The sequence below is a fragment of the Morone saxatilis genome, unplaced genomic scaffold (genome assembly GCF_004916995.1).
Source record: "Morone saxatilis isolate NCDOM2014 unplaced genomic scaffold, NCSU_SB_2.0 Contig20, whole genome shotgun sequence".
Lineage (NCBI taxonomy): Eukaryota > Metazoa > Chordata > Actinopteri > Moronidae > Morone > Morone saxatilis.
Window position 1 is genome coordinate 12,904,812 of NW_023339763.1, and position 26,751 is coordinate 12,931,562.

General features: G+C 38.9%; 1 protein-coding gene across 1 annotated transcript; it reads right to left on the reverse strand.

The window, feature by feature from the left end:
- Positions 1-6: 6 nt before the first annotated feature.
- On the reverse strand, positions 7-21,677 carry grm5a (glutamate receptor, metabotropic 5a). The gene is made up of 18 exons (XM_035667040.1): positions 21,567-21,677; positions 20,845-21,156; positions 20,622-20,755; positions 18,956-19,217; positions 18,604-18,718; positions 15,683-15,932; positions 10,745-10,980; positions 10,488-10,609; positions 10,285-10,409; positions 10,017-10,185; positions 8,584-8,710; positions 7,808-7,925; positions 6,899-7,085; positions 5,834-5,992; positions 5,607-5,732; positions 5,293-5,475; positions 4,981-5,150; positions 7-3,842 (listed from the first exon to the last, which is right to left on the reverse strand). Exons 2-18 carry the CDS (start codon positions 21,070-21,072, stop codon positions 2,924-2,926), a joined length of 3,630 nt encoding a protein of 1,209 aa, XP_035522933.1. The 5' UTR covers positions 21,073-21,156; positions 21,567-21,677; the 3' UTR covers positions 7-2,923.
- Positions 21,678-26,751: the final 5,074 nt, after the last annotated feature.

A 26,751-nucleotide genomic window follows, 5' to 3' on the forward strand; every position in this document is an offset into this window, starting at 1 on the left:
GTGCGCTCAAGCCTGAGTTTTTAATCATGTGACTCTAAAGTGGTCTGTAGGAGTGAGAGAAATAATAATGCATCCAGTTCCAGGAGCGTAACCTCCCAGCATGAAGTGTGTCTGTATACCGACTACGATCTGTAGTGCTCGGTATACACTTAATCGACACTTTATTAGGTTCCGTAATAAATCCATATCTTCATGAAAGTTATAATGTTCAGTGTACATTTATATCAGTGAGGGTAGACTATGTAACAGCATATATCGGCATCAGATTTCCAGGATAAACAATGAGTTGGTCCATTGAGGTCTTGCTCTCTCCCTGGGCTCATTAAACCTATTACGCTCTAACTATGAATAAACTTTGCCCACCATCGTGTGAATATTAATTTCACTTTGGTCTACACTTCACAGAATAGGAAATTACATCACATGTTATTTAATAAAGAGTGCCCTAGAAACCCTATTTCCCATTAGGTTTATTAATTATCGCACTGTGATTTGACACAATTATCTTCTTATTTAGAAAAGGTTCATAAGTAACATCAACTTGAGGTGTAAAAATAACACTGCACATGATCCAGTTTTTGGCATTTAAAGGAAACGTGACTCCTTAAAACATGATATGAATTTTGTTTAGCATTTTTGAAATTCAATCAGCCAAATAAAATAAAAAAACACCAATTCTGCAATTTTTGCTGCAGGTCATTAAGAATGGTATATTAGTTTCATTTTGAGACCTTTTGTTTTCCTGAGAAGTATTATCATATTATTGAAGAATTTCTATAAGGTGATTGAGGTTTTCCTACAATGTAAATAAGGAGCATTTACAATGAATAACAAATTATTGTAAAAAATAAATAAATTAAATAAAATTAAAATTTTGGATCGAAAATTCTGATGCAGCACAAGTTTAAATAGTAAATTCTGGCAATCTGAAAGGCAGATAAAAAGATAAAACCAAGACAAAAGTCTTCTGTAGATTATATGAATTATTGGCTTGAAGACTGGAATGCATCCGCAAATCTCAGTTGGCACAAACCTGCATGCAAATATGGCAATTGTCTATGATTTTACATTGAAAACGGGTAAAAATACTGCACATTTCAAAAAACACATTCCCGCCTGTGTAAACATAGAGAAATACACAAGCTAGCTCCCACATGAACATCATTAGTTACATCGGCTAGCTTTTAAATCCTTACTATCATAAATCTACATTCTCAGAGAGACCAAAATGTCGATACAAAACAAAAGAATAAAAAAAAAGAATATTCATTGAATATATTCAAGCATAAGAAAGAACATAGTCAGAATGTCATAAAATATTATAAAAAATAACTCCTTATAATGCCTGAAAGATGAGAATCTAAATGGGCTCACAGTGTCATTCTCAATGTGAGCCCATTTAAAGACACACAATGTATTTTAGCAGTCAGACATTGGCACATATGTAGGTAAAAAGCCAGGCTGGAAACACACTGTTTCGCAATAGATGTCTGAAAACACACATTCACTTTTCTCCTCCTTAAACTAATCCTAAAAACACATCAACATCACTAAAAGTATCATTACTTTGCTACTGTATCTATTAATCTTAATTGGTTTGACATGTACAATATCAAAAAGTATCTTGTTACAAATATAACTTAAAGATTGCAAACAGATCTTGACATCATGCAAACTGGAAACATTTTGAGCCAACAGATGACGGCGCTCGTTCGGCAGGTAGGAGTTGAAGTCAGAAAGTAGTTTGGTTCAGACACATCCTGAGGTGGAAGATCATTTTGGTCCACTTCAAATGAGAACTTATCTTACATTCAACTAAGTCACGTTTAGAAAAAATAATTAAAGAAGACATCCAAGCAGTCCATAAGCTCTTTGTGGGTTAGACACCTGATGACGTTGTGTCCATTGAGACAATATCTTACTTTCCCTTGAGACGTAAAGAGCTCCTCCCCTCTCAGGATGGTTTCATTCTCAGTAAATGTTCTCATTCCAAGAAAAGGTAAGGTCATTGAGAACTTTCCACACAGAAAAACCTGCCTCCTGATTTGCGTAATGCAGAATCTGTACACTTTCCCCTTTAGCACTGTGATACAAAACCTTTGCTTCCAGGATGGACAACAAATTAGAGGTCTGACTTTCTGATTTCAGGCAAAGTTATTTGAGATACTTTCTTCTGCTTTGCTAATACAATCTGCATCCGCCTGGGTCTCAGAATATGTAAGATAAGTCATTTGTCATTAACAAAAACAACACATACAGAAAGCCAACAGCAATAATATAAGCAATAAAAACAAATCACGGTTTCTGTGTTTATGATAATAGATTATGTAAAATTGAAACAAAAAAATGAATACAACTACCTTTAGTGTTCTAATACCTTACTTAAAAAAATGCCATTTTGAGATTCAATATATGAGTCATTTTTGGCATAATCCAAAGAAACACTAAACATAAATATTTGGTACATTTCCCTTACTTATGATTGATAGCCATTTTATAATTCAATACAAATGTAATTGGCAATTTTACAGTTTGTTTTCTCAGCTTATCAGCATTTCTTTGGAATTTGTTTAAAACTGAGATAGAAAGCTGTGTCATTTGTAAAATGCCCATATTTCAGTTTGTCAAGGTTTCTCAAACTCTCTTGGAGACAAAAGATGAAGCACTGACATTGTTCAGCTTAATTTCAACATTTAGAATTTTCAGTCTTGCCACTGGTATTTTTTTTCTGAGTCCGCTCAATGGTGGCATGTGTGGGTGCATTCAATCCAATGTGAAAAAAAAAACAGCTTAAACATTCAGAATATCCACATGTAGAAAGGCATCCAAGAGTTTGGTCCAGTCTGAAGTTTTGTCTTTTGGTGTTTGAAATACTCCAAATAGAGGGATAAGCAGGGTGGAAAAAGGAGTACGGAGAGCAGGTTTAGAGAGAGGAGGAGCTCTGGCTGTAGTGTTTCAGCAGCAGCTGGTCATATTCAGCCTCAGAGGCTGGGGACATGGAGGGGGGTGAGCTGCCGTCGGAGCTCAGAGATGAGTCTCTAAACGGGGAGGGAGGCGTCAAAGCCACCAGCTCCTCCATATCCTTGGCTCGCCTGCTACCCACACAAGTCCCAGCCAGGTGCTCATAAATCTTACCTGCTGGCCGATTCTCGCAGAAATTGGAGACGGCCGCCACCTCAGCGTATGTGGTGACAGTGGAAGGGGCCTGTCTGCTCCTGGTCGGGAGGTACTGTGGTGGGCAGGGGGTGGCTTCTGTGGCCGCGGGTAAAGGAGTAGTGGAGGTGGGACTGACAGTGACTCCCCCTGGCAGCATCATGGTGTTCAGCTCACTGATGTTGGCAGTGAAACGGTTAACCACACAACTGATTTGGTCCATGATAGTGGTGCCCTGAGGTTGGCTGCCAATCATCCCTATGCCAATGTCACCCACACCGATGACGCTAATGTCCCCACCATCCACAATACCAACACCCTGGCTGTTGTCCCCACCTCTTCTTCTGACCCCAGCAGGGTGCTCAGGTACGTAGGTGGGTAAAGCTTGTGCCTCTTCTCCTTTCTCTCCTCCCTGTAAACCCCTTGCCTTTGCTGCATGCTCGCCGATGGCGGGCAGAGGTGACTGAGACGGAGAGCAGGTGAAGGGCTCAGACAGCTGTGGCTCTTCATACTGCTCTTTGACAGCAGTGTCTGTCGGTACATCTCCCTCTTTGGAGAAGGGCTTAATGATGGCTGTCTGGTTCACCTCGACTGCTTCCTTTTTTTTGACGTGGAATGACATCCTCTTCCACAGGTTTGGTCTGTAGCTGCGCTCATTCTGTGCCCATGTCACTGATTTCCCATTGGAACTGTAAAACGAATATGAATGACAAGGACATAAAATGTGTCTATGTTGGTTGAAAAGAGCTAATACATATGACAGATGCACTGTGTAATACTGTGTAGTTGTGGATGTCTTCTATACAACAATATCTTATGTATAAACTGTTCAATACAATTATACCAGGATAAGATTGAGAAAAGATCCTCTCCCATCTATACTGAGGTTCATGCTCTACTTCTTCATGTCAGTATTTCTATCAAGCCCCATCTTTTGCTTTCTGCGTAATTTTCTTTCCCTCCATTTTCTTTTATCTTCCCTAGAAAGAGAAATCCTTAAAGGCAGTGGGTCTTCAGGGAGTACTTAACCCAAATGAGGTAGCCTTTTTCTCAGCTCAGGGAGCAGTTTTCCTTGACATATCCAGCCTGTTGTGGTGGATTCAGCTCTGATTTACCAGTTTAGGAAGGAACAGCGATAGTTGTGTTCTTGGAAATATATCTGCAGAGTTTTTAATCTCTATTCACGTAATGGACAGAAACAATTAAAAGTGGCTGTAAGGAGAGCAGTTCAGATTGCCTAATAATAAGCCAAGAAGGTAGTTTCTCTGCAGTTAGATGGTACCATGCCTGCCAAATCCCTACCTACCACCAGCTCCCCCCTCTTTGCCCCTCTGGCAGGACTTTACTCTTTTAACCTAATCCTTACCTAATGTAAAATGCTGAGTGATCATTTTTATAGTGTGATTATTAACCTGATCTGACAAAAATCAGCAAAAAAGGAGGCCAAATTGTTGTTATATATACAGTATGCCAAAATATGAAGTATATTCCAAAGTAATTATGTAATATATGCAATAGGTCATCCAATTGGATGGAGTGCATGCAGTAAAATCTAATAAGATATGGTCTTCTTAGGGTTTTGACTCATTCTTCTGCCACATTTTTATATGTCAAAAAAGAAGCTGACATTATGATACCTTAAGTATTTTCTCTTATTTTAAATGCTGGGGACATGCATACAGGAGAAAACAAAATGATGTATATGTGTACTTTTAGGAATTGTTTTTCCTCCTATTTCCTTGTTTTTCCTAGCTTTATGCAGGTGTTTTAGATACTTAGGCGTTAATTTATTCATAGCTTAATACCCACTTAGTTCCCCTCATATACCTGATGTTGTCCTGCGCAGACCCGCGACGTCGGAAGAAGTTGGCCATGCTGCTGGAGGATTTGCCAGACTTGGCAGCTTTCTTGGCATCACCCACATGCATGCGCACCACTGTGGATGTTGTGAAAGCACTCCGGACATTTTTCTCAGGCTTGGCAAGCATGATGTACACCTGACAATGAAAATAAACAACAAATAAGTATTAACATAAAGATGCAGGGATTCAAAATTGATACAAAAATAGTTAGAACATTCTTGTGAGTTTGAGTTATTCATTGTAACTCTGTGTGAGAATATGTGTTTCTACTTCTTACCTTTGGGACAAACATGCAGCAGAGAGCCACTGTGGCACTGAGGCTGACACTAAAGCACATGGTAATGATCTTGTAGTTGGAGCCAAAGTAAATAGGAACAAAGGCCAGCCAGATGATACAGGTTGTGTACATGGTAAAGGCAATATACTTGGCCTCATTAAAATTTGCTGGAACATTACGAGTCTGGAGGAGAAAAGGAAGAATATAATCTTTAATGGAGTGCAGGTTGAAGTAGAAAGTCCAGGATACAAGGGAAAGAAAATTAGAAAAGGTCTGAAAAATATACAGTTTAAGTACAATGTATGCTGAAGTACCTTGAAGGCGTAGAAGGTGCAACTGAGAATGAGCAGGCCATTGTAACCCAGAGGTGCCACCACCCCCAGAGTGGTCAGATTGCAGATCAAGTGTACCTCACGGATACTGGGGTAGTCATAGATCACCTAAGAGGAGAGAAATGGAGAGGTCGCTCTACTTATATAAATTAATGTAAATTAACATCCCCCATAATGTATGTAAAACACATGCACATACACACACAAACCTGTGGTGGCTCTATGATAAGAAGTGCCACAATAATCCCCAGCTGCAGCAGTATGAGTAGGAAGGCGATGACCAATTGTGCGCAGGCGGACATAAAGCGCGGTTTCTTGGTGCAGATCTTCTTCTTGCTGCCTGCCAAGATCCGTGCTATACGGTTGGTCTGGATCGAAAATAGATCAAATGGTTATGCAGGCTTCACTTACATCGATAATACCGCTCGCACTGATTCATAACAATAATCCCCTTTTCAGCCCACACACAGATCCTCAACTTCTACCATAACTCCCTTACAATTGGCCATCATCCAATCTCTGGAGGTAGCTCTTTTACACCTGCCCTTATCCTTACATGCCCTTCTATTTATGTTAAAAACCTCAAAAACATTGGACTATGATAGTAGAGAAGTTGTCTGATCACATGTGGTTGTAAAAAGGCGAAATTAGAAAGGTATCATTAAATAAAAAATATCCTTGCTATGTCAGTGTTAAAGTATTTTCAGTGAATCATAATCATTTAAATAATTTAGTCTAATATGCAACACATCTAGCAGGCTGACTCGCGTTAACCGCTGTAATGTCTATATGGCTGTCAGTTTGCAACTTCATCTGCAGTTCTCTCCTCTGCTAAAGGTTCCAACTCATATACTGCATATTGTAAGTGCACCTCCTCTGTAAGTGTGTGTGTGTCGAAATAAGTGAGTTTTCTTCAACAGCTACTTTCAGTGTCTTTCGTTTTGCAGTTTTGCTCTGCTGACTTCTGAAGTGCAGAAGTGCATCTCGCTCCCAACATCCTGTTTCACATGGAAGAAACTAAGAATTTAAAAACTCAAAGCCATTTAATCAGACGTATAATGGGAGGGTGTAAAGATGTCTTTTAATACCTTAGTGACATTGTAGAGTTTAATAGAAAAATCAAATATCAAATGAAGCTGAGATGGAGCCATGGGGTTTTAACCCACAAAGCTGCACAGGTAAAGTAAAACATGTACACTGAACCGTACTGTAATGTACTATACTGTGTATATTTGGTCCTCTACCTCATGATAACAAAACAGACAAGAAAGTACCTTGGTGACCAGGGCAGAGTAGCTCATGGCAGGGGACAGGCCGATGCCCAGCCGCTGGAGGTAGCAGTAGACTATGTGGGGCTTGGCGATAAGGCTGAAGGTGCACAGGTAGCCCAGACATATTCCAGCCAGGATGATGTAGCAGAGTTCGCGACTTGATGATTTGACCACAGGGGTGTCCCAAAATCTACAAAAGGATCAAATTATATCTGGGTTCACAAAATTAGAAAACGACAGCTGGAGCACTAAAGGGATTGAAAATCAACGTATAAGCCACAAGCTCACTGGTTTCAATGAGGACTGCTTACAATTGCAAACAAGCAGCATGCAAGTAATATTATTTTTTTATATTTGTATGATTATACTGTATTTCTATATTTTTCTATTTAAATATATTTTGAATTCACTGTAAATTGACCATTTTCTGCAACACACACACTAAAAATCACAGTATTAAAAAATGAACCAGTTTGAGTCAATAAGCAATTCAACTCATACCAATGGGTTGTTTTGGCCCAGAATATGTGGTATTTAATTTTTTTTAAATATGGTTATTTTGACCCCAACACGCTCAAATTTTACCTAAATACTTCACCAATTTATTGTTAGCTACAGGAAATGATTCAAAATTGCAGGAGATACACATAATAGCAAGATTCAGTAACAAAAAGTGACAGTGAGTTTAAAAAGAGCTAGATAAAATTTGACTTTTGATAAAGAGGCCAACAGTAATAATAAAAAATAACAATCCCCGTCTTAGATTGTTTTCTACCCATAGATACTGGGGAAAATGTTGCCTATAGGGTTGGTGTATATATAATCGCTCTGTCGACCCAAATTGTGTCAGTTTTGACCCACTGATTTTAACTGTGTATGTCCACAACCAGTAAAGTTGTAGACTTTAATTACTTGATAAAGACAGAAGTAACAAAAAGTGTAGCCATGAGGCCCAGGCAGGCGAACACCACTGCAGCGATGGGCTCTGGATCCCCCCAACGCACATACTGCACCGGGATTCGCTCACAACCTGAGGGATAAAGAGAGATCATGGGGAGTGAGAAAACAAGACACAGAAAAGTTCAAGCAAGATGAATTTGTCTGCTAGAGTGATAGTGAAAGGATGTGCCTTTGTGTGTTTGCATATGACAGCACCATAGCTTGATGTGGATGCAGCAAAACAACAGTTTAGTTGCTATGTGTAAAATCTCCAGTCTATGATACAGTGGGATCATGAGAAACGAGGCAAATTGGTTGTGAAACATTAAAGGATCAGAGATACAACAGAACTAACAGGATAAACATGCTGCTTTTCTCCTTACACATAAAAAATGCTTTGTGTTTTTTCAAACTACAGAGGAACAGAAATATTGTGGGAGACATTAAATGTTTATAAAAGGAAAAGGGTTTCAAACTGTTTTTACAGACTTGGGAGTTAAGAAATCTGGCTTCAGCCAAATCCTGTATTCTGGCAAGGATTTAAAGTCTCTGGATGTGTGTGCAGTACATAAGTGTATGTGTTCAGACTGTTTGTCTATGGTGTGTGTGTGTGTGTGTGTGTGTGGTACCTAAGATGTAAGGGGATTTTGGGTGCACCGTGAGTGTGTGACCCAGATTCAAGGCTGCTTTGGCCTAACTGGGAAATCTTATATTTGTAAAGTAACAGGACATAAATATAGTGTGTTTACCAGTGAGGTCATCTGTGGGCCAGGAGCCAAGGACACAGGCTCGACAAGTGTACTCATCAAACACAAACTCATTGTCCTTGCAGGGAGTGCAAGTCCAACAGCAGCTCACCTCTCCTTTACGGATAACCTGGAGACGCACACACAAAGACACACACACACACCACTATGAAAGGGTGGAAAGGTCTCAATGCTCCAATGGCACTTTTCTGTAGCTAATCTTACACTCTGATGGACCTGTAGGGCAGGGAAATGATGATGTCTTCGTCGGGGGAACAAAAGAAGAAAAAAAAGGAACATTTATTGAATATATTTGAGCCTCATTATTTTAAAAAGGTTCTCTTTCTCTTCAATGTGGAAATACATTAGAATTAAGCTGAAGAGACTGGATGCATGTTGGAGGGATGAAGTTCTTGGTCTAAATCTCAGTTTTTGTAATTTTTTGACTGGGGTTCCCCTGGGTGCTCCAGTTTCCTCTCACAGTCTGAGGACATGCAGGTCAGGAGATCTGGAAACTGTACGTTGCCCTTGAGGGTGAATATTTGCCGTCTGCATGTTAGACCTGTGGTGGTAACCTGGCACAGGCTTCATGAATGGATTAAAAAGAATAGAGGTGGGGTGAGCTGAAATAGGAACTGAGAGAATGTGCGAGGTATTTCTTTTTCTTTTTTAATAAATGCATTGCTAATATGATAGGAAGTAAGGAAGGATTTCTATCTGTTGTCAAGGTCAGCACAGACCACAAAGTCAGAGCTAGAGACCTTTAAAGCAAGGAAGTATGAACATGCAGATCTCCTAAAAAACCTTATGCATGAGACTGGTAGTTTTGAATTCCCTACAAGCTGGCATATTAAAGCGAGTCAGTGTAGAGTGTGTAGGAAGAATTTAATGTTCGAGACTTTTGGGATGATAAAGAGGAGGCAGACTGCAGTGTTCTCCATGATTTGGATGGGCTGCAGGGAGTTACAGAAACCCAGATGGGACATGATTAAAGCTTGAACAAAAAGCCTTGCTGAGTCCCTGGTGGGGTACTTGAGGATCTCATTGGACTGATTTTTTAGATTCCAAACCTGTGGCACCAAGTCAAGGCTGCTGTGTGGGTCTTGTTTAACAGTTTTCTTCAGTAAAACTATAATATGGTCTGTGGTCTAAGGTGACGCATGAATGTATGAAATCATGTATTTTGGTTGGAAAACAGAAACAGCTGCCAATATTTGCAAAACTGAATGATGGTGATGTAGATTATGAATTTAAATCATTCATAGCCTGAGTAGATTGATATCTGTTCTATTTCATGCATGCAAATAAAAGGGTATGTACAGTTACCACATCTATTGTTACTTTAATAATAAAAAAGTTAACATTTTAAGAAATTCAACATAGCTTATTGATATTGAAATCTATGTCAGCAGTGTAAAACTTGGAGTGGTGCGTACCTTAATCTGTGCCTTCTGGCAGGGCTCAGAGCAGACTGACTGGATGACGTCACTGTTGTTACTCCAGATTTCCTCATCGTTCATCTTTAGGCCACCCTGATCCCAGCTTCCTACATGGCTGTAAGCATACTCATCTTCCCCTATGCGCTTGAAGTTCATGATTTCATACCTGAGGTGAAGCAGCGTAGCCATACATTTAACATTTCTTTATACTTCCTACTTTCCCTCCTTCATTCCTTTATTCCTTCCCCATCATTATTATCCTCACCTGCCAGGTGAGTCTCCATTCTGGTCAAAGAGGATTATCTCCCCTGATACACCAGTAAAGTTGGTTTTCATCAGGAATTCCAGCAGCTTGCGGCCATCAATGGGCCGCATGTTCTCACAAAGACCCTGTCACCAAGGGAAAAGGCAAATACTGTTAGGCCCATTGTGAAAGCATACAACTGCGCCCACTGTTCATTATCGTACCTTATATCCTGGACAGAGGGCTTCCTGCATGGCATGCAGGCCATAAGCCATTGAATAGATGGCATTTATGACAAAGCCCATCTTGGTGTCTTGGGCATACTGATGGCGCAGAGACTCTCTCCCTGTGGAGAACAGAGACCTGCTCATAAGGAGAAATCCAATCACTGTAATCTAAACTGAGGGTAAAAACAGGATGTGAATATAGACTAGATCACTATTGGAAAGTGTGTGAAACATGATCTTTGTGTGGTACTAACAGGTGCAGGTGCGGTTGTACATGCTGCTCTCCTGCGGATGACCCCTCAACCTGCACTGGAAGCGATGCTGCCAGAACTCAGGGAACCAGGGGTTCCTCAGGTTTGCATCAGGCTTCAGGTTCAGGTAATAATCGTCGAACCAGGTCACATACGCTGACTTTAGCTTTATAGTGATTCCTCCAGCTGCCTCCTTTTCATAGCCATCGGTCACATCATACCTGTCTGCCCAGCCATCACTGGACAGGAGGAATAAAATGAAAGAGACAGAGGTACAGCAGGGTGTTAGTAAAAGTAACAAATGTCCCAATAAGACTTTGTATTTTACACATTTTCTTCTTTTTTGTTTTATTATTGTTTTTTTTCCTAGAAACTCGGAAATCTAGCATAGATGGAGGTGATGGGTGGAAACATCCCTAGGATTATGAGGTCAGTGACAAAAAATAGCTTTCAGCCCTTAGCTAACACTGAGTTTATGCACTCTGGTACTTCACTTAGCCTTGGACCTGGTTCACACTTACGTCCATCCAATGAAACTGGTCTTACCAACAGAAAGATAACAAGGTCGTTGACATCTTAAAATAGCACAGCTCAGCAGTCCAGTAAGCAAATGTTATAGTAACATTTTACAGCTCATATTAAAAATATACTTTGAGGAAAATTATTAAAGAAATTGGGGTTTTAACTTATTACAGAATCAGGTTACAACCGATTACTGTACTTACATTGTAATGGTTTTATAAAGTCCATGATTGCAGTTTTAATGTGGCCTGCTGTAAAAACTGTACTTAGTGCTTATGACTATATTTTCTATCACTGTTTCACAGATTGAAGGAGACAGGTGGTGCCTCGCAAAATGAACCTAATGACTGCTCTGCAGCAAGTTACAGTAGAATAAAATATTTATCATGATGACTCAGAAGACTCAGAACACAAGACTCACTGGATGATTAAAATAGTATTTGCTCACATATTCAAGTTTCAGAATTGTGCAGTGAATTTTTGTGATTATGTTCACTTGCAAAGATAACTTGTAATAAACCTTGAGGGATCAAAGGTTGATGGTGCCGGGAGGACTTGGCTAGCTAGGAGTCTGTTATGTCTTTTCTTTTCATCATGGCGTTTTGTGTTGAATGCATTGTTATTACTTCCATAACTTTGTCTGAAAAGTTTGTATCTGACTGCTGATTAATTAGATCTCTGTAGGCTCATTATCCGTGAAGTCCATTGAGACACACTAAATGAAGAGAATATTGATTTACTTGACATTAACAACTTTTGGGGTAAATATATCATTGCAGAAACAAACACTGAAACATGCTGTTTTTGTGAACCAATCTGTCAATGTATTTTTAATTCTGACAAAGTCAAAGCATATATTGATTTGTAACTTGTATGTCATACATGAACTATTAATTATTCATTTAATTTTAAGGCAGCTTGGTACACCACCTTCTGACTAGGATACCTGATGTTCAATAAACATTAAACACCACTCAAACACCATCAGACTGTAGTGTCTGAAAGCACTTCTGAGCCTCTATTTTTTCAAAAACCTTGTGGGCTTAGACTCAATAAGCTAGTTCATTGGTGAGCTCTTTGAAACGTTTCTACTCCATCTATTATTATCTTTCCCTCTGGACACTTGTCTACAATCAACAAAGACAGAAGGTTGATTACACCTCCACACATGTGCATACATGTAAACACGCACACCTTACTGACACAAAGAAATGCACTCTTCTCTTCCTAACTGACAAAAAAAGCAAAGATAAGTCATTTTTGAAAACTTTGCTAACCGAGCTGGAGTTACACAACAGTTGTGTGGGTGTTTTTTTTTTTATGATGCTTGGTTCTCTGGGTGAGGTAGGAGATCATTTCATAACACATCCTTAGAGAAGCGAGCACAGAAATTGTATACTGGCATAAAAAAGACAGGATGGATATGAAAAGCATGGAGGGCTTTGACTCTGGATAGTTTGAATCACTCTTGAACGAGAGCTCTGAAACCCACACATCGACCTGGGAGGGCAATATGCTGTATGCAGCGTGTTGCTACACCACCTACAAGCCTGAAGACACACACAAGTGTGCGCGTACACACACGTCGTGCTCTTTTCTCATACAACACAATACTGGTCAACTTTCGAGCCAGATCTTTTCTGAGTGAACACTTTATAACTCTGTAATGGTATGAACTTGAGGCTGGGAAGGTGTCCATTTCTAAAATGAAACTAAACAAGACATGAAAAGAAAAAAAAAAAGTGAGACATTGTTGGTTGGTGTGTTTTCTGGTTTAGTTAGGAGCTCCAGGAGCACAAATTCGCAATATTTGCAGCTGGAAAGCCAGTGGGGGAATGTGCTGCTTTCCCAGCACTAGCAACTCCAAGTGGTTGGCTGGAGGGACTGCCTTACTGAATGTGTCCTCTGATAAACAGCACCTCCTAAGGCCAAGGGTAGCAGGTAGCAGTAACAAGGATGGAGGGAAGTTGGGAGGTAAAAGGACACAAAATCAAACTAAACTAACCGAATGTAACTAAACATAAACTGTGACATAATTATTTGGAATAAAATTTGCAAATAATGATGGACGGACAAGAGTAACATAAAACACTGCCACCCCAGTCCTTCTATCCAACTTCTCCTGCAGACCTTCTCTGCTTTATAGACTCAATTCCTCAAAACTCTGTAAAAAAAAACTGTAATGCATGTATCTAATTAAAATATTTTATTTCTACTTTGACATGAAATACCTAGCTGATAATGTGTGAAAACAGCATTTGAATTAGTTGTGCTAAGGTTTTACAGTGCAAGGGGGTTGTGTTGTAATAAACTAGGTCTAACGAGAGGCACTGAATGTATAACAAAATGACCAGCTAGCTGTACTAAGGCACAGTGGTGATTTTAAGGAACATGCTAACGTGCTTACAATGACAATGTTCATCATCTTAGTTTAGCATATTAGCATGCTAACATTTGCCAATTAGCACTAAACCAAAAGCAGAGCTGAGGCTTATGGGAATTAGTTTTGCAGGCATTTCAACAAATATTTTAGGTGTTAAGTACATGTACGAACAAATCTTTAACAAAAAAAAACTGAATCATTATTGTCACTGAACAAATCCATAGATTTTAGCAGTGGAGCTCCCTTCACTGGTGACTGATGCATTTAGTCAGCTAAACTGTAAGTATGGTAGGCTACTTACTAAAAGCCTATTAGTAGACTGCCAAAGCCCAGAAATATTATAATGGGATCATAATGTGATAACTGTCGTTAATAATTGGCTGCTGAGGCATTAACTTTATGTGCAGTCTAGTAGGCCTATAGGCTAGTTTTGTACTGAACTGAAAGCGAGAGCCCGACAGTCTGAATCAGCGCTGAACAACACTGCTGTTTTCTTATTGTCGTATGCATTGAAGTGCCGGAGGTGATAGACTGACAGTTGGATACAACTCTTCAAAATGGGCTTAAGCTTTGCTGGCAACAAAACAAAACAAATATACCAAAAACACATTATCTGCTCCTTCAGTCTCCCTCTTTCTATAAATGGAACCTAAGCATGCACTGCACACAAACCTGGTGACAAATCCTCCAGGCTGGCATGAACAGGCTGGTTTGTGCAAGTAACTAACTAGAATAACAAGAAAGGTGATGAAGTCAACAAATAAATGTAAAAAAACATGCTGCTGAAGAAGGACAGAACTCTTAATAGGACACTACTCGTGCATGCTCATGTAATCGCATTAACGCTTTAAGAGAGATAAAAATGTGCCACCTCAAAAATATATCTAATCTCTAATTACCTTCAAAACAGAATAGCAAAGAGGAACATTTTAACAAATTCCCTATAATCTTTCAAACTAAGCAGGCGACAATGCAACAGCTGTCTGGAAGCACTGTGTGGTAATATAGAGTATAGAGCGTGGTGTTTTGCAATATGTAGTTCAAGGTTATTTTATGTTTCCTGCTGTCAGATTTGAGCGACAGCCTACATATGTGGCTCCTAATGAGGAAAGGCATTTATAGAACACCAGGGACGAGAGTGAGCCAGAGAGCTAAACCTTAAAATAAAACATGTTATTCTCGGAGAGAGTGAAACCTTCTGCTAAATCAACCCCCTCTTTCCCGCTTATTTTATTTTGTATTTTTAATTGCATACTTTTTATGTGTGATCTTCCACAATGGATGGATTAGGATGCGGCATATTTAGTCATATCGGAAAACCATCATTGCTTTTTCTAGTTGTCTGTTGAGGACGCAACCAGCTATAACTCATTTTCTTCTTTCTTATTGTTTACTGTTGTGACAGTTACGATAATATAATAATTATTATATTGATTTATAATTAATTTACTGTATTTCTCTATCCACTGATTGTAGGAATTGAGTGCTGTTCAAAGAAATTTCTGCAGGGTGAATATACTTTCCCATTTGAATGCTGGGTTTTCTAGCTCAAGAATGGTCTTACCAACAACGCCCTGCTGCTCCAATAAAACATTAATTTGCAATGGTAAATATAAACAGAGCAGGCTGGCTTTCTCAGTAATAGCAACAAGTGCATCGATACAGAATAAATGTAAAGTATCAAGTACATCTAATTTGAAGATAAACAAAAATCAGCATTTTGAAAGTCTCATAAAAGTGTGGGGGGCAATGTCTCAAATACCTTGAGTTTCCTAGAACACCATGAAGTTGATGGATGCTGTGATGATGATGATGATGATGATGATGATGATGATGATGATGAGAGGACAGAGACGGCCCCAATGACAACAAACAAATCTTTTTCAGATGATGCTGGACATCTGTCGAATGTCTGGATTGGAAATTAATGGACAACACTAAAAACCTAAAGCATTTCACTGATTATTTTTTTATCCTCTAATAAAAGTGAAAAGTCAATAAGTAAGTAATTCCACCTTCCACAATCTGCCACTCACCTTCCAACCAGCAGAAACTCTCCCACCAAACGCAGTCGTCTCATGGCCATCAGTATGCCTCGGACCGTCATGCCCTCACAAAAGCAGGCCACCACCCTGGCCTTGGGCAGGTGGCCTCTTAGCTTCTGCAATAATTTATCAAAGTTTTGTTCCCCTGCGTTGCTGTATATTTTATCGGAGTGGGCGATGCAGATCCCCTCCTTTGCTGCCATGTCTTTAAATGCCTCCATACCACTCTCACCATAATTGCCTATGGAGGGGAAAACACGGACGGAATGGTGTTTATATACACACAATACTGCACACACAAAACATGGGGTTTATTACCTAATTAAAGCTAAGAAACCCAACAGATCAGACTGTGACACAGTTCTTCAGCTCACGAGAAGGAGGAATAAGCTGCAGAAAAATAGTGAACATGGCATCCAAAATTGTAGGGAAGCCACTAAAGCAGTATGTATGATGAACTCTTAAGAAGTAAAGCTGACTGTACAGTATACTGTACAGTAAATCTGAGCTTTTACCTTGTTTTTTATGACGTCTGATGGTGAAACTGAAGACAAATCTCCACATTGTGGACAATAAAGTTTTCGTATTTGTATACTAGCAGTTTAGATGTGTAGACAAATACACTGGTGTAATGCCAGCACAACACTTGAGAATCTTGTAATTTTGTCCCCATTCTGGGAACTGTCAGGGGTTACACATCCCTGTTTTCGCTGTAAATGAGGTCACCCACTTTCTCTACTCTCACTCTAGGCATGACACTGTTCGAGGCATCCTCATTACTACGTGTGAGATTTACTCCCCCGTATGTAGCATGCTTAAACTGTAACTGTTTCACCTCTGTTCAGTTTTCTGTTAATGTCACTGATGATGCTGCCGTTCCTGTTTGCATTATAATTATTGTATTTTCTTCTTTCGTATTTCTTTCCTCCTGTTCTAACTCTCCAAGAGGGTGTTTTTTTCTTCTACGTAGCCAACATCATAAATAAGAATTATTTTGTTGGCAAAATGTAGTGGAAAGTAGGCTGAGCAGTAGGCTAGTGTCTTATAACCACAACCATAACCTCTGGGGCTACAGTAAATATGGATCCTGTGCTTCTTTCTTTCTTTAGTTTTTTTAGTCAATTTTGTGCACTTTGGAGCTGTTGATATCATTTACTGGGTCATTAATCTTGTCATTAGTTTATGCAAATGTAATGCAGAGTATCAGGCAAGGTACACCTGCATTTGACAGATAGGGTATTATAATTGTGAAGGTTCAGGCAGTACAATATATCTATCTCTAACCACTTAATAGAGATTAGAAACCTAAAATAGAGCCTCTGTTGGTATTTGCACACAGAATGTTTGTCTTGTTTTGTAACCAGTTAGCAAAAATCTATCTATTAAACTTGTAAAGACCGTCTAGAAAGTGTTTGATAGATAAACTAAACAAAGGAATAAATACATCAAATGTGAGTGTGTAATTAAATTAATAAAATAACAAATGTGCAGTCATTTTTACAACAACCCACGGCCTACTGGAAAAAAAACACTAGCAAGTCTGAAACATAAACACTAAAACATAGGGCTATACTTATAATGAGAGCTACCCATGACATGATGTTTTATCCTGGGAAACCACATTGGCATTAAAAAAAATCCTCCTCTACAACAGTTTGGTATTTCTATGGAATAAACTGGAATGATCCAGTCAGGATTTAGCACTTATTCTTATCAAGAGGGATTTATTTCATAAACATATGGCCTCAAGCCACTAAGAGGTTAAAAAGAGTAAATGGATGGGAACAGTATAAATACAATACAATAATACATTGAGAATATAGCTAATATTTTGGCTGATGATGCCAATACCATGTATTTTGTTTCTGAATAGGTGGGATTAATAATTCAGAGGTTGGATATTTTGAAGCTGTGATAAACACGTGTGTTGATAGGATTTGGAGATCAACCTTACATCTGTTCTATGAAATATGATTCACCTCTGGTAACAAAAAAAGAAAATGTAAAAGTTTCTACTTATGTATTGCAGCCATCCATCTAATTATCCACACAGGACAACAACAAAGATGCTACTTTATCTGGCTATTTTTATGACATATGTTTTGTTTGGGGAACAATACTGTTAATTGCTTCCTAAAAGTATGGGTGATAAGTCTCTCAAAGCACCTGCAATCATTCATTTTAACATCAATTCCTTAGGTAATAAAGATAAAGTCATAAATTGCAAATCTGATAATGAGCAACTGCTATGAGAATGTGATCAGTGGCTAAAGCATAGTTGAAGTTGGTGGACAGAGTGTCACAATACCCAGAGAGTTCAAAGCCTGTGGCAGATGTTCCCTGTGAAGCTTTTGCAGGATTACAGAGAATATATAATCAGAGCTAATTTCAATCAATTTCATATTCATGCCATATATATAATGTATAGTAACAACTACTTACAGGGGAGTTACTTTATGCATTATATGTAAGTGTGTTTGTGTATGTATATATATGTATATGTATATGTGAAGGATTATTTTGGCTCCAGCGTGCAGAAAGGCTATTTGTATTCAAAATCATATTCAGCTGAGTTTTTTATATGTTAACGGCAGGTCAGAATGTCAGTAAGTAAAACTATAATGTTTTTCTTCAGCCCCTTCAGACAGAAAACACTGTGTCTAAAACTGCTGAAACTAAGAATTGAAAGTATGCAGATACACGTTTCCCCATTTTGGACCCAATGTAATTTACTGTTGCACTATTGTATTAGACTATAATAGATTGCGCAGATGCAGCTGATAAACAGGCAATTCGGTGTAAAGGTCATAAATGTTGCCTAATTCATGTGTAAATGAGGATGAGAGATGGAGAGAGATGAAAGAAGGATGACAGGATGACAAAATATAAGAATGACAAATGCGCAGTCTCACCCTCTGTGTGTATTGCGGACACGTAGCTCCAGCTGTATCTCTTCACAATATCCACCATGGCTCTGGCCTGTTGCATATCTGATGGCACTACCCTCATGAAATATTTATACAGACTCTGTTGGATTAAATTTACATGTTCACAAGTCTGGCAGTATACTTGGTATAATCAGAGGGTGTCAGAGATACAAGTACAGTTAATTTGTAAAGACTACACTGCAATACAATAAAACTTAAGTAAAAAGTAAAGTTGCTTTTCATCAAACTCAAAACCAGCAATTCTGTAATTCAATGAGAAGGTTTGAAGTTTGTTCAAATATGATGAAACATGATTGTTTTTGTTAATTTTTCTTACCTTGTCACTAAGATCCATGCTAGTGGCTGAATAAGCTATCTGTGGGATGTTAAAGAGCTGGAGGAGATTTTGCACTTGGATGGCCACAGAGCTGGATCCCGGTCCAATCAGTCCCACAATGGGCTTCTTCCCCTGCACCAGCAAGCTCCCTGCCTCTGCAGTACACCTGCCCTGGCTCTCCTCCTCTTCGTTGGAGACCAGTGTGTCCCGAATGAACTCGATACTCTGCTCCAGCGCCACTGCAGAATGCCAGCATGAGTCCCTGGTGTAGAAAGATTGAGTTCACACTTGTTTAGGCAAGCAGCATGGGGATAAAGAGAGGATAACTTGGAGTAGCCAATTGGATGCTTCTTAGGTACATAGTCTGCGCTGAATGCTTTTTGAAAGAACCACTTGACAAACATACTTTTTGGAGCAGTGAGAAGTCTGAAATCCAAAGTCCAGCCAAAGCTAAAGTGGGGTTTCAGCCATCTGAGTTAGTGAAATCAAGCTGGTATCTTCCAAAATCTTTTCAGTACAAATGTGCCATTTTTCTTTCCCTATGGACAATGTTTCCTTGCTGAGCTGCGGCAGAGAGATGCTTCCTATTAGTCACATGTAGGTTTGTGCTTGGGCACAACATCAGCAACATGTGCCACATATTAGCTTCAGCTAAATTTGAGAAGGATTTTTGTATGAAACAAAGACTGTGGATTTTGTCTCTCGTTTATTACAGTGTGGTTTCACTTGGAAGAGATCGCTTCACAGCCCTTCTGGATAGGAGGAATGATTGTGACGATCAACTCTTTCTACATATATATGGGATTTGACAGCTGTAGTAGCTTCCACTTGAAAAAGTCTGAAACTGGCCTTGATTTTTAATGTAATGTCTCAAACCACCCTTTGTCAGCAGGTTGTATTGTTAGCGCAACCTGTGGGTCATACAATTAAACGTGAAATTTTGGTTTACTGCAGGTTACTGTGGATGCTTTCCTCTGTCTGGTTTACTCCATCACCTTCTCTTATGGCCTAATTCCTCCAACCACAGGCTGTAGCTAGCCATCCTAAGCTACCTATAGTTGTTTGTTTATAGTACAGTTTGCCTGCTCCTTCAAGGGTTATACTGTACAACATGATACATGAAAATCCTTGACCCAAATTAAGAAATATTAACTTTAGTTAAATTTTCCTTTGTTTACTTTATAATTGTTTGATTCTTTTAAAAATGATTCTACTTTTTAGAGACCCATATAACCCTTCGCCCTTCTTTAATATTCGGAAATTGAATGAAAGTACACTGCAGGTAATGACTGACATCGCCTCAGTGCATTGGTTTTAACGTTGCATGTTGCAAAAAGCGCAATACAAAATCCATGTTAATTTATGGTGATTATCCAGTAACTAACTACTTAGGATGATTCCTAACATCTCTGCTAAATGTAGGCAGCTGTTCTGGTGGTTTGTGTATCTGCTAACTGATATTTAGATTTGAAAGGAACAGTTTCATGCCAAACCTCTGGTTTCTTCAAGAAGATTGCTATCTGACACGTGCTATTCTGTGTAACAAATACTTTGCTGTATTTCTGGTCTCTTGGTCTCTCTCAGACAAACATGGTTGGTTGCAAGGTCACAAAAAATTGATTGCTATATAAGAACAAAATGATAATTGTTATGATTAGTTTCTGACCTTATCTCGCAACCCAGGGTGATATTCGGGAGGATGGTGGGGTCTGCATTAATTCGATCCAGAGTGTGCATCATGGCCTCTACTCTCTGGATCCCGTACTGCTCGCGCACAGCACCACACTTTCGCTCATGGACCTGAGTAAAGTGTAATGCAGCTGAATTACTAACATTCATCACATATAGGGCAAATTAGCCCACACACATAAACACATACAAGCATGTACCTTGTCTGCAGGTGGTTGGTGGTGGACAGAAAACAGAGCTCCTATGATGATGTCACCAGGGATATGTGCCAACACCCTTCGCTCGTTGTTCTGGGCGCTGACCCCAACTTGGTGTTTCAGGCCCAGCCAGCTCAGATCAGCTCCCAGTACCACACATACTGCCAACAGCCTCACATATGACCCTAATCTATTTCCCATCCCTGTGTTCCTCCTCACACCTCCTGCCATCCCCTGTCCTCTTAGAGCTGAGGTTCAGATGAATGTGTTGTCTTTGACGTGGTGCTTGTAGTGCCGGGGGTAAGGGTTAGATTCCTGAAGAAAAGGATAGGGATAGGAAGTAAATGAGCTCAGTGTGTAAGCAACTGTACTCGTTTGTTTAACAGACAATACACTAAGACGGTCTCAGTCAAACTGGTAGAGTATTTTGGGTAAAGAGATATAATATTTTGAATAATGTGGAAAAAAAGATTAGATTTAGCTCTTTATTCACAAATCACAGTTTATTTAAACTTTATCTTTTTACTGCCCTCCCTAAAATAACATCATGTTGCTGTCCATGGTGCTTAAATGATGTTGTATCATGTAACTTAGGTAAAACAAGCACTGGTTGTCTAAAGAAGTGTCAACAACATATGTAAAACTCAATTATCTTTTCTGTATCTAATAATGAATTCATTACTGTGCACCCCGCATACCCAAAGTAAAAGACAACTTCAGCCTACCTCTTTTCTGCCAGCAGCCTTGCAGATGCCATTCCTTTTGAGACCGTTTCCATCACAGAAGAGCAATAACAAGAAAAGCGCTGCTGGTTTCTGCTCAAGCTCAGTCTGACGCCTGGCTACAGCAAACTGCAAATAGCAGCAGATAATATAGTCCGTTATTGGAACATGTTTGACTTACTGACGCACACGGTGGCCCCCCTCCTTCTCCACCTCCTCCTCCTCCTACTCCAAAAACAGTGGAAGGCAATGGAGCAGCAACAGTGACTAAATTGGTACTGTGGAAACTGTGGAAAGCTACGGGAGGCGAGCCACACAGACGCACACTTAACATGATAAAAGAAGTAAGAAAACAAATAAGTAAACAAATAAGGGACATGAAGGAATAATAACAGCGTCAGCAGTGGTGTTTTGGAGCGTGGTGGCTTGTAGGGGTTTGGCTAACAATCAATTAATAGACTAATGCCGCTTTCTTTTCTTTCTCTCTTGAACTTATGGTTACTGATCTCAACTCCTCCTCTCAATTAACCATTAATCAGACATCCTAGAAAGGTATAGCTACTGACACATCCAGTTTCAAAGGTTATGAGATTTAAAACGTTAATATAACAGCAAACAACTATCTGTTATGTAAAGATATAGTCAAGTAGAGCAGAGAATTACATCACCCGCCATCCTTTTGGCTGTGTTGTCATGGCAGCACAACCCAGCAGCCCTGTGCTTTGTTTACAAAGCCGGTCTGGTCGTGTTTGCATGTTAGGGTTAGTGCATGTTAATATGTGCAACTGAGGAGAGCGACTGAATCTGATGTTTTTCTCATCTGTGTCGGAGAATTAAGGATTTATTTCGACCAAACCAGAGTGGGGGATTGTTGGAACAGTGGAAAGACTAACAAAAGAAAATGAATATGAGGAAAAGTAATGCAGTGGTTATGCATTAGGTAATGTTTTTGTCGATAAAGTCTGGTGGCTAGCAATAGCACTATTATGGTTGTTTCAGGTTAACCAGGCGGTGTATCCGTAGGGATCCTGTCCATCATTTTTTCAGATACTTAGAATAAGTGCAAAAAAGCAAAACAAGCACTTTTAGTGGACGCACTTTTATAGTTGTAGTGTAGCTACATTGATGTCATTGCAGCCTTTTCCGCAAATATTTTCTTAATATTATCTAAGTTGGTGAATTAATATTAATATTATTTCAACCAAACCAGCGTTGGTGATTATTGGAAATACGGTCAAAAGACTTAACAAAGACGGTTTTGGTGAGTTTCATTTTGTTTCTGTCCAGTTTGACGTTTTCTTTTACGATTATCTGCTAAGTAAAATTACTGGTTTTGTCAATGGAGTCTGTTCGGCCGTATCACCCATTGTTTAGGTCCGATGGTGCTCTAGTGCGACATCTAGTGGCAAGTTAATTTCGTGTCTATAACCTTTCAACTACCCACCCATGATTATTTTTTTAAAACGAAATTGTTCTCTCTAAAAAGTAGGACAGTTACTTTGAAAGTAACATTCAGTTTCAATATGTCTATTAAACAGAGTCCCACACTGTCATTCAAATATGATAATGAGAGTGACCATACAATGGTTTTGGTTTGGTATGAATGGTTTTGTTTTGCGGCTGACGCTCTTGTCCTTGAGGTTGATCTGCCTCCATTCATAGTTTGAAATCTGAAAAAAGAGAAGACTTTCTATCTATTGGGCGTTGGTGTTTCATGGCTTTTCATTAAAATTGTTATTACACTCTATATCCAAAGAGACGTGGTTAAGGTTCTGGATGGGAAATGATAGTGTCCAGGAAATTATCCTTGAATGCACTTCCACTCCCAACTCTCTCCCTCTCTTGTCTGAGGTCAGAGTGACTCCAAACATAATTAAAGGTATGTTTTGTATAATACAAAGTGCATCTCTCACCTACTTCAATTAGTTTCTTCCCAGATTGGCATGAGACCCAATTTCTGATTAAAAGCTATTTAAATGTTAAGTGTTACAAAGCCAGAAACTCTGTTCACAGGTAAGAATAGTGATCTTACAAAGTCATGAATAGGTGAGACACAAATTAGTGTCACATTTTCGCTTCTGTAAAGGTAAACTATCATGTCAATTTGACCCCAGATATAGCTTAATGTGATATTGTATTGTTGGGGCTCCATCTGCAGTGGAAAGAGACAACCGAATCTGAACATAACAAAGCTTGACACCATTGAGTTGACACTATTGAGTTTAGTACATGTATGACCAGGTTAGGAAATGCAGTAGGTAGTTGATCAAGTAGAACATCCTGTTTTAACTTAGAGACGCTGCTTACCCCTATAGGAACAAGAGCAAACATGTTGATCTGTGCAATTAGGGCACAGTTAATCTATCTATGACAGAGGGGGCAATGAGACACTTGGAAGTCACAGTAGCTCATTTACATTTCAGTAGTTCAGTAGGTGAATCCAGTGTAAGATGTAGGGATCATCAGGGCTTTCAGCAGGCTACCGAATGAATAACATAATTTCAAGTCACAGTTAGTTAGCATGGTGAGAATGTGCAATGTGAATGTTTTGTTGGGTAAGATGTGTGACGCATAGCCAACAACAAAAATCTTTTCAGAGGATATTCAGAAAATCTAATCAAATGGAGGTCAAATGTGTAATTGAAGATGTTTCTACATGGGCATTCATTACTAGGAGCCAAATGAATGAATGTCTGCCTGCAGAATTGTGGTTAGTTTGTTGCCTGGGGAGACCGAGAGAAAGAGGAGGTGGCCCTGGTGGACTGTCATTTACACAGTATTGCAAGTAGTGGCATAGTGCCCTCTGGTGGGGACTCATTTCTCGAGTGTCTCACATCAGTAAAGGGAACTGTGTGTTTTGAAAAATTAAACTCAATGGAGAGAAATGTGAGTTAGCAATTGCAAAAAAAAAACTTTTGTGTTCTTGCATGCCTTATGACCAGCATGTGCAAACATATTCATCATCATTAGACCAAAGGTTAAAGGGTGCATCCTAAAGTGTGGAGAACCATGTGAGATGGCAGTACTGAGGAAGCTCAAAAGACATTAATGTTGTCTTCTAGGAAAGCATTGTACAAAAGCAAAGACCAAATATTCTTGCCTTAGGAAATGTCTTTATCTCATCAGCTTCTCCTCTGTAAATCTTTGAAGTCCCCTCAGTAGTTTACACTGTGATGACATTGTGGGTTCATGTCCACACAGTGATTTGACTGAAAGAATCTTTGGTAATTTATTATTATAACTTTATTAAACTCCAAAAGGTTTTGAGCAATGAAGATACCCTTTTACATATACCTAAGCATTTATACATTTAAAATGTCTTTAAAATCCGACTGGTGCTTATTTTTTAACTTTTACAAAGAAATGGAAATATGCATTGTTTTGGACAGTTTATACCCTTCTTCAGAAATAACAGCAAATTGTATCATGAATTGCATTAAATCATGAGTTGAGTGTATTGTTACATCCCTATTCAAACAATGTAAATGTGATGCTACCTGTCAGTGATTTTTTTTTATGGGCATATAAAGTAAGTGACATATTGTTACTGTTAGCAGGCAAATGTCAGTGTGTGGGAGTTGTGTCTGAGATGTGTGAGATATGGTTGCATTAGTGCATTTTGATTGTGACTGAGTGTTGTGCCGAGCTGCATGTCAGTAAAAAGAACTGTGTGAAGGGTTTTGCAAAAAGTGATTTAATATAGAGGAATGTGAGCTAGCAATTGTAAAAAAAAAAAGGTCTAGTGTTCCTGCTACCATATGAACATCATGTGCAAACATCATCATCATTAGACTAAAGGTTAAAGGTCAGGGCGTACAGTGGTTGCGTCCTCAGGTGCCTGAGACAGCAGTACTGAGAAAGCTCAAAAGACATTAAAGTTGTCTTGTAGGAAAGCATTGTACAAATGCAAATACTAAATATCCTTCCCCTAGGGAATGGCTTTATCTCATCAGCTTCTCCTTAGTAAATCGTTTTCTTTCTTTGCAGTTTTTCCCAGTATTTCCAGTATTTTAAGGGTAATCATCGCATAAAACCAGGGATAACAGTACTTTATTGTAGAATTGTGTGTGTGTGTGTGTGTGTGTTTGGAGAGAGAGATCACAAATTAGGTGTCTGTTTTACACTGATGAGCCAGACAAAGAAGTAGACAGGATCACTGTAACTACAAAATAGTAACCGTATGGCGCCCTCTGGTGGGGACTTATTTCTGTAATTAAAGTTTTTTACAATTGGTAACTCACATTACTGAGTTTACTTTTCCAAAACTCTTCACAGTAAACTGGATCACTTTTAATTGATTTTACACAAAATACATTCAATGACCTCATCTTTCAAAATTCATGAACTGTTTTTCTCACTCAAATTCAACCACCAGAATCTGTGCATTTACACTCCATTTAGCATTTTGTTAAACTTATGTTTCCCTTATCACATCCCAGGATGGTGTCACTTTACCTTCCACCTTACTCCCAAATCCTTAACCCCAAAGAGGAATTATTTTTCTCATGGAGGTGGAAGGTTTATGATCAGATGTTGTACTTGGAAGCAATGAATGCTGTCTGGACATATCTGCAGACAACTGCCAGGGATGGTTCAGGCAGAAACATACTTTTCCAGGTGTATTGAGAGAGGAGGACATAAGGTGTGATGTGGATGAGAACTTGTGGCCAAATGAAGGGTTGAGTACCACTGTTATGTTTCTATACTGTAAATATCCAAAGTAAGCAAGTAGGCCTATGTAGGCATATAGTTAATAAGTATAGTTCTGTATTGCATTACAGAATTACTTTTTTAAAAATATTTTGTGCAGTAAACTTATGCATACTGTAAATGTAAATGTATCGTAGTATCAAGGCTCAAAGACTTCAGTTTAACTTTTACAAGGAAATGGAAATATGCATTGTTTTGAACCGTTTGTAACCTACCTCAGAAATAAATTTTAAAAAAATATATAATTTGAATTGAAATATATTTTGTAGAATTTTGTCTGGTAAATAACGGAATCTTTTTCAGTCATAATTTGGTATTAATCTCATTTTGTTAAAAAAATATATCATAAGAACATTGTATCATGAATTGTATTAAATCATGAGTTGAGTGTATTGTTACATCCCTATTCAAACAATGTAAATGTGATGCTACCTGTCAGTGATTTTGTTTTATAGGCATATAAAGTAAGTGACATATT